This window comes from Salvelinus namaycush, chromosome 18 (assembly GCF_016432855.1).
Source record: "Salvelinus namaycush isolate Seneca chromosome 18, SaNama_1.0, whole genome shotgun sequence".
Taxonomy (NCBI): domain Eukaryota; kingdom Metazoa; phylum Chordata; class Actinopteri; order Salmoniformes; family Salmonidae; genus Salvelinus; species Salvelinus namaycush.
The window spans coordinates 9,544,136-9,560,784 of record NC_052324.1 but is presented as its reverse complement, the minus strand read 5'-3'; the positions used below and the strand labels follow the sequence as shown (position 1 = coordinate 9,560,784).

At 42.5% G+C, this 16,649-nt stretch overlaps 1 protein-coding gene across 1 annotated transcript in view; it reads right to left on the bottom strand.

The window, feature by feature from the left end:
- The window catches only part of LOC120063527 (immunoglobulin lambda-1 light chain-like), a 33,147-nt gene extending 17,109 nt beyond the window's left edge, over positions 1-16,038 (bottom strand). Inside the window, exons 1-2 of the mRNA XM_039013895.1 lie at positions 16,008-16,038; positions 15,006-15,305 (exon numbers count right to left, since the gene is read on the bottom strand). Of these exons, the coding sequence (XP_038869823.1) occupies positions 15,006-15,305; positions 16,008-16,038 (331 nt within the window). The remainder of the gene's footprint in view (positions 1-15,005; positions 15,306-16,007) is intronic.
- Positions 16,039-16,649: the final 611 nt, after the last annotated feature.

Below are 16,649 nucleotides of genomic sequence, written 5' to 3'. Positions count from 1 at the left end.
TAATCAATTTCATACAATTATATGGGTTCAGGGTGGAATATTCTAGTCATTCATTTAAATCTATACATTCCATCAACACTAACCTTTGATATTCTTCATCAGATGACACTCCCGGGACAACATGTTACACAATACATGTATGTTTTGTTCGATCAAGTTCATATTTATATCCAAAAACCTCAGTTTACATTTGACTTTGCCTCCAAAACATCCCGTTAATTTGCACAGAGCCACATCAATTTACAGAAATACTCATAATAAACATTGATAAAAGATAAAAGTGTTATTCACAGAATTAACCTGTTTGGGCTGCAGGGGCAGTATTGAGTAGCCAGATAAAAGGTGCCCATTTCAAACGGCCTCGTACTCAATTCTTGCTCGTACAATATGCATATTATTATTACTATTGGATAGAAAACACTCTCTAGTTTCTAAAACCGTTTGAATTATATCTGTGAGTAAAACAGAACTCATTTTGCAGCAAACTTCCTGACAGGAAGTGGAAAGTCTGAAATTGAGGCTCTGTTCTAGGGGCTGCCTATTCAAGTCCTTGTTATTTATTAGTTTAGATGCACTTCATACGTCTTCCACTAGATGTCGACAAGGAGTGAGAGAAGAAATGGAGTGTGTAACTTGATCTGGACTCGAATTACAGCTCTTGGAATGACGTGTCCCCCATTTCCTGTTTTCAGGAAGGCGCGAAGAGGGACATGGATTTGCCTTTTGAAAAGCTGTCGTTATAGGCGACTACTATCTCCGGCTTTGATTTTATTTGATACATGTGACCATATCATCGTAAAGTATGTTTTTTCAATATAGTTTAATCAGATTATTGAAATTTTTTCGGGAGTTTTGCCGTGTTCCGTTCTCTGACTTTGTTGACGATGGAGAGATCCGTGCCACTTGGCTAGTGCGCGTGCTAAATCAAGAGGGAAAGTTGCCGTTCTAAATCCAAACAACGATTGTTCTGGACAAAGGACACCTTGTCCAACATTCTGATGAAAGATCAGCAAAAGTAAGAAACATTTTATGATGCTATTTCATATATCTGTCGTACATGTGAACTAGTCGTGGGCGCCCAACGTTTGGGTACTCTAGCTATACCGAAGCTGCATATCGTAATGAAGTTATTTTTAGAATTTTAACACTGCGATTTCATTAAGAACTAATGGATCTATCATTTCCTATACAACATGTATTTTTTAGTTATGTTTATGAATAGCTATTTGGTCAGAATATGTGTGTCAGAAAAAGTGTCAGGAAAAATCCGGACGTAGTGGGAAAAAGTAGCTAAGTTAGCACAATGTGTAACCATTGATTTCAGCTCTAAATATGCAAATTTTCGAACAAAACATAAGTGTATGTATAACCTGATGTTATAGGACTGTCATCTGAGGAAGAAAATCAAGGTTAGTCAAAAATTATATATCTTTTGCTTGTTTGTTACGATCGCTTACTTTTGCTACTGGGAAATTGCTTGTATTTTTGGCTATTGTGGTAAGCTAATATAACGCTATATTGTGTTTTCGCTGTAAAACACTTGATAAATCGGAAATATTGTCTGGAATCACAAGATGCCTGTCTTTCAATTGCTGTACACTATGTAATTTTCAGAAATGTTTTATGATGAGTAATTAGGTATTTGGCGTTGGTGTCTGTAATTATTCTGTCTGCTTTCGGTGCAATTTCTGATTGTAGCTGCAATGTAAACTATGATTTATACCTGAAATATGCACATTTTTCGAACAAAACATAGATTTATTGAATAACATGTTATAAGACTGTCATCTGATGAAGTTGTTTGTTGGTTAGTTTGGTTGGTTCTTGGTTAGTTAGGTTGGCTTTGTGCATGCTACCTGTGCTGTGAAAAATGTCTGTCCTTTTTTGTATTTGGTGGTGAGCTAACATAAATATACGTGCTGTTTTCGCTGTAAAACATTAAAAAAATCGGACATGTTGGCTGGATTCACAAGATGTGTACCTTTCATTTGCTGTATTGGACTTGTTAATGTGTGAAAGTTAAATATTTAAAAAATATATATTTTGAATTTCGCGCTCTGCCTTTTCAGTGGAATGTGGGAGGAGTTCCGCTGGCGGAACGTTGGAGCAGTAAAGGTTAATAACTCCACCTACATATACATATTACCTCAACTAACCGTTGCTCCTTCACATTAACTCTGTACTGGTACCCCTCTGTACATATTCTCGCTATTGTTATAATACTGCTGCTCGTTAATTACTTGTTACTTTAATTTTTTAAAACTGCATTGTTGTAAGTAAGCATTTCACTGTAAGGTCTACACGTGTTGTATTCGTGACTAATAACATTTGATTTGAAGAAGCTGATTAAACAGCATGATCATGACACAGTTGCACCTTGTGCTTGGGACAATAAAAGGCAACTCTAAAATGTGCAGTTTTGTCACACAACACAACACCACAAGTTTTGAGGCAGGCTGCATTTGGCATGTTGACTGCATGAATGTCCACCAGAGCTGTTGCCAGAGAATTGAATGTTCATTTATCTACCATAAGCCAAATAGAACATTCTTTTAGAGAATTTGGCGGTATGTCAACCGGCCTAACAACTGCAGACATTGTCATTTTTTACATTTTAGTAATTTAGCAGGCACTCTTATCCAGAGCGACTCACAGAAGGGTTGTGCATACATTTCTGTACTCATACTCACAACCCTGGCATTGCAAGCAACATGCTCTACCAACTGAGCCACATGAACTACGTGTAACCACACCAGCCCAGAACTTCTACATCTGGCTTTTTCACCTGCAGGATCGTCTGAGACCGGACAGCTGGACAGCTGATGAAACTGTGGGTTTTCACAAGAGAATAATTTCTGCAAAAACTGTTAGAAACTCAGGGAATCTCATCTGCGTGATCGTTGTCCTCACCAGGGTCATGACCTGACTGTAGTTCGGTGACGAAACTGACTTCAGTGGGCAAATGTTGACCTTCTATGGGCACTGGAAGGCTGGAGAAGTGTGCTCTTCACGGATTAATCCCCGTTTCAACTGTACCAGGCAGATGGCAGACAGAGTGTATGGTGTCCTGTGGGCGAGTTGTTTGCTGATGTTAACGTTGTGAACGTTGGTGGCGGTGAGGCTATGTTTGGGCAGGCATAAGCTACAGACAACCATCATAATTGCATTTTATCGATGACAATTTAAATGCACAGAGATACCATGACAAGATCCCGATGCCCATTGTCGTGCCATTCATACACCACCATCACCACCTGTTTGTTTTTTGTGTGTTTTATTTCTCAATTATTATTTTTTTTTTAACTGGGCAAGTCAGTTAATTAAGAACACATACTTATTTACGAAGACAGCCTTCCAGGGAACAGTGGCTTAACTGCCTTGTTCATGTGCAGAAAGACAGATTTTTACCTTGTCAGCTCACAGATTCGATCTAGCAACCTTTCGGCTACTGGCCCAACGCACTAACCACTAGGCTACCTGCCACCCCACGTTTCAGCAATGATCTGTACCCAATTCCTGGAAGCTGAAAATGTCTCAGTTATTCCATGGCCCACATACTCACCAGACATGTCACCCATTGAGCATGTTTGGGATGCTCTGGAATGACCTGTACGACCTCTGTTCCAGTTCCTCCAATATCCAGGTAATTAACACAGCCTTTCAAGAGGAGTCGGACAACATTCCACAGCCACAATTAACAGCCTGATCAACTCTATGCGAAGGAGATGTGTCACGCTGCATGAGGTAAATGGTGGTCATACAAGATACTGACTGGTTTACTGATCCACGCAACTCCAGTTTTTTAAAAGGTATCTGTGACCAACAGATGTATACAGTGTATTCGGAAAGTATTCAGACCCCTTGACTTTTTCAGATTTTGTTACGTTACATTCTTATTCTAAAATTGAATTAATCGTTTTTTTTCCTCGTCAATCTACACACAATACCCAATAATGACAAAGCAAAAACAAGTTTAGACATTTTGAAAATGTTTTTAAAAATATCATATTTACATAAGTATTCAGACCCTTTAGTCAGTACTTTGTTGAAGCACCATTGGCAGCGATTAAAGCTTAACGTCCTCTTGGGTATGATTCTACAAGCTTGGCACACCTGTATTTGGGGAGTTTCTTCTTTGCAGATCCTCTCAAGCACTGTGAAGTTGGATGGGGAGCGTCGTTGCACAGCTATTTTCAGGTCTCGACAGAGATGTTCGATCGGGTTCAAGTCCAGGCTCTGGCTAGGCCACTCAAGGACATTGACTTGATGGCTCCAAACTTCTTCCATTTAAGAATTTAATGAACCTTTATTTAAACAGGGAGTCACACTGAGGTAAAACTATTTTACATGAGAGCCCTGTTGACCTTTACAAATAAAACCGAATACATAACACAACAGCCCTACAAAACACTATAATAAAACACATAACACAACATTAAATATATTTAAGAAAAGCAATCGCATTCTGTAACGTAAATGTCTCCAATCAATCCTTTTATTTGCCTGAAAGGCACCAGAATATCTAATTGCAAGGAATTCTGCATTTTGTTCGACACAAGGAGCAAAAAAACTAAAAGCAGATTTTCCCAATTCTGTGGAGACCAAAGGGTTGCAAAACGGCATTGTAAATCATTAAAAGGTTGTGCAGCTCTCTTCTTACTGACAGAGAGGTCCATCCCACATGTTTGTAAAGAATACAATGATGAGTTCTAAAACCTTCCCCAGTAATAAAACATATTGCTGAATGGAAAACTGAATCCAATGGTTTCACAACAGAGGCTTTCCGCATGCATATAAATAATGTCACGATAGAATGATGAAGGCCACTGTGTTTTTGGGGACGTTCAATGCTGCAGACAATTTTTGGTACCCTTCCCCAGATCTGTGCCTCAACACAATCCTGTCTCAGAGCTCTATGGATTCCTCCGACCTCATGGCTTAGTTTTTTGCTCTGACATGCACTGTCAACTGTGGGATCTTATATAGACAGGGGTGTGCCTTTCAATATCATGTCCATTCAATTGAATTCTGCACAGGTGGACTCCAATCAAGTTGTAGAAGCATCTCAAGGATGATAAATGGAAACTTGGATGCACCTGAGATCAATTTTGAGTCTCATAGCAAACGATCCTAATATTTATGTAAACAAGTTATTCAGACCGCTATACCCATATATACCTAAAAAGCATACAAACCTCTGTCCAACCTCTGAACACAATGTATGTATACAGGACACATCAAGAAGATGCAGTTTAGACACTGTTTGCTCATTGGCAAGACATCTTGCTTATTATTTATTTACAATTCCTTTTATAATTGCATTTCACTTTGGATTTGAAGAAGACACTACACTCTCACCTCTTATTATGTCACTTACTCTGGAATAGAAACCTTTTCATGAATACAAAGCCTGATTAAAACCACAGAGTTTTTGTACAGGCTGTGTGGATCAGTTCTCACTGTGGGATGACGAGTCCCAGCAGGCACAGAAGTAGGTGGCAGAATGGGACACTTTAACTGACTGGATCTTCAGCTCAATGGAGTCAGACTTACCCACGGCAGAGAAATCTGCTCTCTGAGGATGAGAAGTATCTGAAGTGACGGAATTGTAATCAAAATCAAAGTATAGAATCCAAGTAAAGGGTTCACCATCTCTCTTCTGATACCAGTGGACCAGGTTACCCGCACACCGACCAGTAACTTTGCAGCCGAAGGAGACACTCTGTTTCTCTTTCCTAGTCTTTGATATCTGGTCCTGTTGCAGCCGCTGTCCTGAAGCAGCCACTGTAAAACAGAAGTGGATCACTAAAAAAATTATAGTAGAGTTACTACATTCAAATATATGGACACCGGTTGGTTAACCACTTACCCAGAAAAAGAGAGAATATTATTATACCACAGTCCATGTTCAGTGAATATGTGTTTAAGAATTGGGGAAGTGAAACGCTACACGTTACATATAACACTGAACATCAGACTGATTTAACAGATCTTTACTGAAGTTTGGTTTGGATCATATAGTCGATTATGAAGATGAGAGGTGAAAAACCAGCTGGAGTGTGTCGTCTCAAACATTTCCTCTGACAATGTCACTTCCTGTCATGCAAAATACCTTTTTCATTAATTCACAGCTTGATTATTTCGCAGCTCAAGAATCAAGGTAAAAGGTTCTCCCTCCTTCTGGTACCAGTAGACATGCGTTGTACACTGATCATTGTCTTTGCAGCTGAAGGAGACAGCCTGTCCTAATCCATGATATCTGCCACTGACACCGCAATGACAATTGACAACAACACACTAAGACAAAAATATATTAGCAAAACTTAAAAGCAATTACATGTGTCCACAATCTATGCATCAGTCATAGACATAAATTTAGACAGAGAAACTATGTTCTGCCAGTCATTTCCAGTTGCTCCACGACTAGGGTGCATTGTAAGAAGAAAAGATTCAGTTCATCAATAAAGTGAGTAAAGAATGACCACAGAGCCCAGAGACATTTCTATGATGATTCTGAGATGTCTTCTATTGAACTTGAAAATAATTGTGTTTAGTTGGAGTGAAACACTGTCACTAACTGCTCCTCCAATCTGATGTCATTCCTGTGGTCATTGACAAGGGCTATGTTACAATTATAGTATCTCTCCTTCCTCCCAAAGTATGCACTTGTTTACTTCCCTTCACTGCTTTGAAAGAAATATGGTGGAAAGGCCACTAGCCAATGCCTCCACGTATTCAATGAAGGGAGAAAGTTTATATTATGCACGCACCCATTCACTGTGTAAATTCAACCATTATAGTCTTCGTACCAGATTTATGAATACTTCCCAGCTAAGTGATTAATTCTAGGTGTATCCTTGTTCAAGGTCCTCCTAACGTTTGATGGAGACCTCTATGTACCAGTTCCATACTGCTCTTTTAATACTGACTCTGCTCCCCTGTGTCTTTCTCCACAAAACGCAGCGTGATGTGAATCCATTCTTCTACTTATTAAACGAAGAACACTTAAACAAACTATACAAAATAACAAACGACCGTGACGCTAATGAAACCGAGTGCAGACATGCAACATCAACTAACATAGACAATCACCCACAACCCACAATGACAAAACAGGCTACCTAAATATGGCTCCCAATCAGAGACAGCAACAAAAATCTGCCTCTGATTGAGAACCATATCAGGCCAAACACATAGAAATAGACAAACTAGACATACAACATAGAATGCCCACTCAGATCACACCCTGACCAAACAAAACATAGAAACATACAAAGGAAACTATGGTCAGGGCGTCCCCCCCTGACCAGGGTAACGAATTCAGTTGGGATAACGAATCCAGTTGTTTGTGTCATCCCTTTCAGGAAAGTACCTGCGTAATTGCGCACCCAACTCACTCGGGTGCTTAGCTATGTCACATTTGACGTTGTCCGTAAGTGTCACGTTCCTGACCTATTTCTGTTAGTTTGTTGTATGTGTTAGTTGGTCAGGACGTGAGTTTGGGTGGGCATTCTATGTTTTCTGTTTCTATGTTGGTTTAAGGGTTGCCTGGTATGGCTCTTAATTAGAGGCAGGTGTTTGGCGTTCCTCTAATTGAGAGTCATATTTAGGTAGGTTGTTTCACAGTGTTCGTTGTGGGTGGTTGTTTCCTGTCTCTGTGATTGTCTGCACCAGATAGGTCTGTGTCGGTTTTTGCACATTTGTTATTTTGTATTGTTGTTTGTAGTGTTTCACTTGTTCGTTATTAAACATGTTTAACACTAGCCGCGCTGCACTTTGGTCCTCTCCTTCACCCCTGGAAGAAAACCGTCACAGAAACACCCACCAAACCCGGACCAAGCAGCGTGGCAACGGGCAGCAGCAACAGCAGCAGCAGTACAAGGAGGAATGGACATGGGAGGAGATTCTGGACGGAGAAGGACCCTGGGCAGAGCCAGAGGAGTGTCGCCGTCCCAAAGCGGAGCTGGAGGCATCAAAAGCGGAGAGGCGGCATTATGAGGCGCTTGCAAGGCAGAGTGGCTGGAAACCCGAGAGGCTCACCCAAAAATTTCTTGGGGGGGGGGGGGGGGGCTAAAGGGGAGTGTGGCGAAGCCGGGTTGGATACCTGAGCCAACTCCCCGGGCTTACCGTGGAGTGAGAGGGCGTCGTACTGGTCAGACACCGTGTTATGCGGTAAAGCGCACGGTGTCCCCAGTACGCGTGCTTAGCCCAGTGCGGGCTATTCCACCTTGCCGCACTGGGAGGGCTAGGTTGGGCATCGAGCCGGATGTCATGAAGCCGGCCCAACGTATCTGGCCTCCAGTACGTCTCCTCGGGCCGGCGTACATGGCACCAGCCTTACAGGTGGTGTCCCCGGTTCGCCTGCATAGCCCAGTGCGGGCTATTCCACCTCGCCGCACTGGCAGGGCTACGGGGACCATTCAACCTGGTAAGGTTGGAGAGGCTCGGTGCTCAAGAGCGCGTGTCCTCCTTCACGGTCCGGTATATCCGGCGCCACCTTCCCGCCCCAGCCCAGTACCACCAGTGCCTACACCACGCACCAGGCTTCCAGTGCATCTCCAGAGCCCTGTTCCTCCTCCCCGCACTCGCCCTGAGGTGCGTGACCCCAGCCCAGTACCACCAGTGCCTACACCACGCACCAGGCTTCCAGTGCGTTTCCAGAGCCCTGCTCCTCCTCCACGCACTCTCTCTATGGTGCGTGTCTCCAGCCCGGTGCCTCCAGTTCCGGCACCACGCACTAAGCCACCTGTGCGTCTCCGGAGCCCTGTACACACTGTTCCTTCTCCCCGTACTCGTCCTGAGGTGCGTGCACTCAGTCCGGTGCCACCAGTGCCGGTACCACGCACCAGGCATATAGTACGCTTTGAGAATCCAGTGTGCCCTGTCCCTGCTCCCCGCACTAGGCTTGAAGTGCGTGTCTCCAGTCCGGTGCCTCCAGTTCCGGTACCACGCACCAGGCCTACAGTGCGTATCAGCCGGCCGGAGTCTGCCGTCTGCCCAACGGCGCCTGAACTGTCCGTCTGCCAAGCGCCGCATGAACTGCTCGTCTGCCATGAGCCTACAGAGCCTTCCGCCAGACAGGAGCAGCCAAAGCCTTCCGCCAGACAGGATCAGTCTGAGCCATCCGTCTCCGCAGCGCCATCTGAGCCATCCGTCTCACCAGCGCCATCTGAGCCATCCGTCTCCCCAGCGCCGTCTGAGCCATCCGTCTGTCCCGAGCCATTAGAGCCGCCCGTCTGTCCCGAGCCGTCAGAGCCGTTAGTCAGTCAGGAGCCGCTAGAGCCATTCGTCAGTCAGGATCTGCCAGAGCCGCCAACCAGACAGGATCTGCCAGAGCCGCCAACCAGACAGGATCTGCCAGAGCCGCCAACCAGACAGGATCTGCCAGAGCCGCCAACCAGACAGGATCTGCCAGAGCCGTCAGTGAGCCATGAGCGTCCAGAGCCGTCAGCCAGCCATGAGCGTCCAGAGCCGTCAGCCAGCCATGAGCGTCTAGAGCCGTCAGCCAGCCATGAGCGTCCAGAGCCGTCAGCCAGCCATGAGCGTCCAGAGCCGTCAGCCAGCCATGAGCGTCCAGAGCCGTCAGCCAGCCATGAGCGTCCAGAGCCGTCAGCCAGCCATGAGCGACCAGAGCCGTCAGCCAGCCATGAGCGTCCAGAGCCGTCAGCCAGCCATGAGCGTCCAGAGCCGTCAGCCAGCCATGAGCGTCCAGAGTCGTCAGCCAGTCATGAGCTGTCCCTCAGCCCAGAGCGGCTATTTATCCAGAACTGCCCCTCAGTCCAGAGCTGTCTCTCTGTCCGGAGCTGCCTTTCAGTCCGGAGTTGCCCCTCTATCCTGAGCTACCTCTCTATCCTGAGCTACCTCTCTATCCTGAGCTATCCCTCTGTCCTGAGCTATCCCTCTGTCCTGAGCTATCCCTCTATCCCGGTGCTGCCCCTTGTGTCGATGTTACCCAAAAGTTTTAGTGGGTGTAATATGAGGGTGGTCATTCTAAGGGGGAGATGTAAGCTGGGATTGACTATGGTGGGGTGGGGACCTCGCCCTGAGCCTGAGCCACCACCGTGGTCAGATGCCCACCCAGACCCTCCCCTAGACTTTGTGCTGGTGCGCCCGGAGTTCGCACCTTATGGGGGGGGTTATGTCACGTTCCTGACCTATTTCTGTTAGTTTGTTGTATGTGTTAGTTGGTCAGGACGTGAGTTTGGGTGGGCATTCTATGTTTTCTGTTTCTATGTTGGTTTAAGGGTTGCCTGGTATGGCTCTTAATTAGAGGCAGGTGTTTGGCGTTCCTCTAATTGAGAGTCATATTTAGGTAGGTTGTTTCACAGTGTTAGTTGTGGGTGGTTGTCTCCTGTGTCAGTGTTTGTCGCACCATACGGGACTGTTCGGTTTGTTTTGTACATCGTCATTTTGTGTAGTCTATTTTCCCTGTTCGTGCGTTCTTCGTGTTTATGTAAGTTCGTCGTCCAGGTCTGTCTACTCCGTTAGTTGTTTTGTTAGTTATTGTGAAGTTCGTGTTTTTTCGTCTTGTCTTTAAATAAATTATGTGTTCACAACCCGCTGCGCCTTGGTTCCATCACTACTCCTCCTTTTCGGTTGAAGAGGAGGAGGACTACCGTTACAGTAAGCTTGAGTTCATTTGCACACAAAAAATCATACAATGATGGAAAGACCTGTGTGTTGTCCTTGTTAATGCAGACAGAGAAGAGCTCCAACTTCTTAATCATAGCCTCAATTTTGTCCCGCACATTGAATATAGGTGCGGAGGGTCCCTGTAATCCTAGATTCAGATCATTCATGCGGTCAGACAAGGCGAAATTTTGGTCAGTTACGAAAACTTTAAGCTCGTCTCTCAATTAAAAAATATGTGTCAATACTTTGCCCCTTGATAACCAGTGCACTTCTGTATGTTGTAAAAGCACTACATAGTTGCTGCCCATATCATTAAATAGTGCAGAAAATACACAAGAGTTCAGGGGCCTTGCTTTAACCTTTTATGGCTGCAGGCCGGTGTCGGGCTCAATATGACAACAGCCCGTCCAAGTGCAGGGCGTGAAATTCAAAAGATATTTTTTAGAAATATTTAACTTCCACACATTAACAAGTCCAATACAGCAAATGAAAGATAAACATCTTGTGAATCCAGCCAACATGTCCGATTTTTTAAATGTTTTACAGCAAAAACACCACGTATATTTATGTTAGCTCACCACCAAATACAAAAAAGCACAGACATTTTTCACAGCACAGGTAGCATGCACAAAACCAACCAAACTAACCAAGAACCAACCAAACTAACCAAGAAACAACTTCATCAGATGACAGTCTTATAACATGTTATACAATAAATCTATGTTTTGTTCGAAAAATGTGCATATTTGAGGTATAAATCATAGTTTTACATTGCAGCTACAATCGGAAATAGCACCGAAGCAGCTAGAACAATTACAGAGACCAAATTGAAATACCTAAATACTCATCATAAAACATTTATGAAAAATACATGGTGTACAGCAAATGAAAGACAAACATCTTGTGAATCCAGCCAATATTTCCGATTCTTTAAGTGTTTTACAGCGAAGACACAATATAGCATTATATTAGCTTACCACAATAGCCAAAAACACAACCCATTTATCAGCAGCAAAAGTTAGCGATAGCGAAAACACAATATAGCATTATATTAGCTTACCACAATAGCCAAAAACACAACCCATTTATCAGCAGCAAAAGTTAGCGATAGCAAAAAAACAGCAAAAGATATATATTTTTTCACTAACCTGGACAAACTTCCTCAGATGACAGTCCTATAACATCAGGTTATACAATACACTTATGTTTTGTTTGAAAATGTGCATATTTAGAGCTGAAATCCATGGTTATACATTGTGAAAACTTAGCATCTTTTTCCCAGAATGTCCGGATATATTTCTGACACTCACCTATTCTGACCAAATAACTAATCATAAATGTTACTAAAAAATACATGTTGTATAGGAAATGATAGATACACTAGTTCTTAATGCAATCGCCGTGTTAGAATTCTAAAAATAACTTCATTACGACATACAGCTTACGTTATAGCGAGACAGCGCCAAAACTCAAGGCGGAAAACACAACAACACATTTTCGACAGAAATAGGAAATAACATCATAAATGGGTCCTACTTTTGTTGAGCTTCCATCAGAATCTTGGACAAGTGGTCCTTTGTCCAGAACAATCGTTGTTTGGATTTAGAATGTCCTTTTTCCCTCTCGAATGAGCAAGCAAAACTAGCCAAGTGGCGCTAAGCTCTCCTTCGTCAACAAACGCAGAGAACGGAACACGCCAAAACTCCCGAAAAAATTTCAATAATCTGATTAAACTATATTGAAAAACTTTACGATGATATTGTCACATTTATCAAATACAAACAAAGGCGGAGATTTTAGCCGTCTATAACAAAAGCTTTTCAGAAGCCAATGCGGAAGTCCTTTCCGCGTCTTCCTGAGCAAAGGAAATTGGGGTCCTGTCATTACAAGCTCTCTCTTTTGACCATAGAAAGAGCTAGAGACCCCATTTCACCTCTCACTGCCTATTGACATCTAGTAGAAGGCGTATGAAGTGCATGTATACTAATAGATTTCAAGCAAACGATTAGGGAGGCCTTGGAACAGAGCCTCGATTTCAGATTTTTCACTTTCTGACAGGAAGTTTGCTGCAAAATGAGTTCTGTTTTACTCACAGATATAATTCAAACGGTTTTAGAAACTTGAGTGTTTTCTATCCAATAGTAATAATAATATGCATATTGTACGAGCAAGAATTGAGTACGAGGCCGTTTGAAATGGGCACCTTTTATCCAAGCTACTAAATACTGCCCCTGCAGCCATAAGAAGTTAACAAAGTTAACCATTTTCACTATAGTGTCCAAAACGTCTTTCAAGCTGTCACGCATTCCCTTGGCAGCAAGAGCCTCTCAGTGGATGCTGTAGTGTACCCAAGTGGCATCGGGAGCAACTGCTTGAACGCACGTTACCACTCCACTATGGCTCCCTGTCATTGCTTTTGAGCCATCAGTTCAGATACCAACACATCTTGACCACCAAAGTGCATTTGATGTCACAAAGCTGTCCAGTACATAAAAAATATCCTCTCCTGTTGTCCTGGTTTCCAGTGGTTTGCAGAAGAGGACATCTTCCTTAATTGACCCCCCATGAACGTAACGGACATATACCAGGAGCTGTGCTATGCCCGCCACGTCTGTTGACTCATCCAGATGTAACGCATACAATTCACTGGCTTGTATGCAAAGCAGTAATTGTTTCAAAAACATCTCCTGCCATGTCACTGATGCGTCGGGAAACAGTGTTGTTTGATGAAGGCATTGTCTGTGTAGTTTTTTGGTCTTTTCCCGCAGCACAAATCCGTGGCAGCAGGAAGATGTAAGTCCTCCACAATAGTATGGGGCTTGCTTGTCCCAGCCACTCAGTAGGTCACCATATAATACGCGTCTAGCTCCGTATTATTAATGGTATCTGTTGCTTTTATACATGTCTTACTACTCGAAAGTTGTTTTAATTCTCGCTCAAAAAACTCCCGTGGCTTATTTTTCAAATTGGCATGTTTTGTTTCTAAATGTCTGCGCAACAGTGAAGGTTTCATCGAGTTGTGAGATAGTACTTTTGCACGAATAACACACTGTGGCTGAGGAAAGGCACTACTCCCAATACAAGTGAACCCCAAATCAATTTAGTTCTCATCATATTTGCACCTCTTCGATGGTCCAACATCCCTGTCTGTTGTTCTGTGCTTTCCTGGGTAAGGGGGCTCTTCGGTAGCATCAGATTCACAACAGTCTGTGTCCGTACTAGCTGGGCTAACAACAAATGTAGAATTACTAATGCTAGCCTTGGATGTGCTCGTGGAAGCAGAACAAATTGTGTCTTCATCAACAGGTGCACGTGTTGTACTGCTGGTAGTAGCAGAACTACCAGTAGAGCTGGTGTGTGTCTATGGATGCGGGCCCTACATTTTTTAACCATTTATCAATTTTTGAGTAAACGGAATGAGCTGCAGCTACATTTGGCCACATTCGAACCGTTAGTGGAATTCCCACCAGAGTGTAACGGTTAATGTGATTGGATGTTAATTATTTTACTAGGCTACCTGTATTTGACATTGTGTTGTCACGATCGTCATAATAAGCGGACCAAGGCGCAGCGGGATATGAGGACATCTTCTTTTATTAGAGATGACGAAACACGAAACAAACACTTTTACAAAACAAAACAACAAACGACCGTGAAGCTACAAACGTTAGTGCACACACAAGCTACAAACGTTCAACATAGACAATTTCCCACAAACACCTAAAGCCTATGGCTGCCTTAAATATGGCTCCCAATCAGAGACAACAATAAACCTTATCAGGCAACCATAGACTTTCCTAAACACCTACACTGAACACAACCCCATACATACTACAAACCCCCCTAAACAATACACACACCCTAAACTAGACAAAAACACACAAACATCCCATGTCACACCCTGACCTAACTAAACTAATAAAGAAAATCAATATAACAAAGGCCAGAGTGTGACATGTGTTGTTATTTTGTTGAACACTAGATGGATTCATTTTATTTTTGGCAGTGAAACAATGCTACTCAGGCGAGAAAAAAACCTCACCCAAATGTATAGCCCCGTTGGAAAATCTAAAGGGACTGTTTGAAAATATGAAGAAAAATAAATACAATATTATAAAAATAAGAAAATTTGAATCACATTTTAATTTGGCGTACCACCATCTGCATTGCCCCAGTTTGGGAATACCTGATATAGTCGAATATGAAGATGAGAGGTGAAACACCATCTGGGAGTGTCATCTAAAAAGGTTCCTCTGATTATGTCACTTCTTGTTGTTAAAAAAACTTGTATTTTTTTTAAAGTAATTCACAGATTGACTAAAACCACAGCGTTTTTGTAAAGGGTGAATGGATTGGTTGTCACTGTGGGTTCCAGCAGGCACAGTAGTAGGTGGCAGAATGGGAGACTTTAACTGACTGGATTTTTAGATCACAGTTGTTATTCATTCTCGTTGCTGAGAAGTCATTTTTTTGAGGATGGTTGTAACTTGCATCGACAGCGCAGTTACCCTTTTGGATGTCGAGAATCAAGGTAAAAGGTTCTCCCTCTTTCTTCTGGTACCAGTAGACAAACGTTGTACACTGGTCATTGTCTTTGCAGCTGAAGGAGACAGCCTGTCCCTGTGTCTTAGTCCATGATATCTCCTGGTCCAATTTCTGCCCTGCCACTGACACTGCAATGACAGAATGACAACAACAACACACTCAGACAAACATACATTAGCAAAAGTTATGAGTAATTATGTGTCCACAATCTTTGCATCAATCATAGACTAAATTCAGACAGAGAGAACATTTTCCACAAGTCATTTCCAGTTGCTCCATTGCCAGGGTGCATTGAAGGATAAAAAAAATATTGTAAGTGATGGATGGACAAACACTTACTTAAATAAAGTGAATAAAGAATGACCACAAAGCCTAGAAACATGTCTATGATGATTCGGATGTGTCCTCTATTGAACCTGAAGATAATTGTGTTTAGTTGGAGCAGAGATGATGTGAGGCGAAACACTTTCAGTTGGGCCTTGTGGTTTTTTACTGCTCCTCCAATGTGATGTGATTTCCTGTGGTTGTTGACAAGGGGTATGTTCCAATTATATTATCTACTTATTTCTCCTTCCTCCCAAAGAGGGCACTTGTTCACTTCCCGTCACTGCTTTGAACAAAATATGGTGGCCCATGCCTCAACTCATTCAATGCTTGTGGGAAATAGTGAACACTTAAGGAGAAAGTAGATATTATTGGGACGCACACATTCACTGTCAATTCAACCATTCTAGTCTTTCTACCAGATGTATCATTGCTAGCTTAGTGATACATTCTAGGTGTTTTCTTGTTTTAAGTCATGCTAACTTTTGCTGTTGACCTCTATGTACCAATCCCAGACTGCTCCTTTAATACTGACATTGCTCCCCTGTCTCTTTCTCCACAAGATGGTGATAAACATAAGCCTATAATTCAGGTTTGAAAAGGTTGAATAGAGAAAAGGTTCAAGTAAGACACCAATGGCAATATATTTTCAGTCTTATGAATGGAAACCGTTGGTTTTGGCTAGACGATCTGCTATCACTCATTTTCTGTTATTAACGTTTTTCTATACCATTTAAGGTTTATAGTTCTCCAAAGTTATAAGTAATGACGAGGTGATCTGAGCAAATAACAACACACTGCTATCCTAAAATGTAGTACACTCCTAAAATATTGCCTAACCTGATGCTTCATGATTATTACAGCACTAATGAAAGATGACAACTAATTAATAGATAACTCTAAGAATGCCTGTTTTATCCTGTAAAGGGCAATCTGCGATAAACCAAGAATGATTATCCCAACAATATTTGATAACTAGCTGGGGAGAACCTGGAGAAATGACCACTAAATGTAAAAGACAGCTATGGATGACAGTAAAACCCAATAATGCATTATTAAATAAGATAAGATAGTACTATAAATCCCTCAAAGGGGAAATTTGATTGCACCAGCCAATAATACATCACAATAAATACACAAAAAAACAC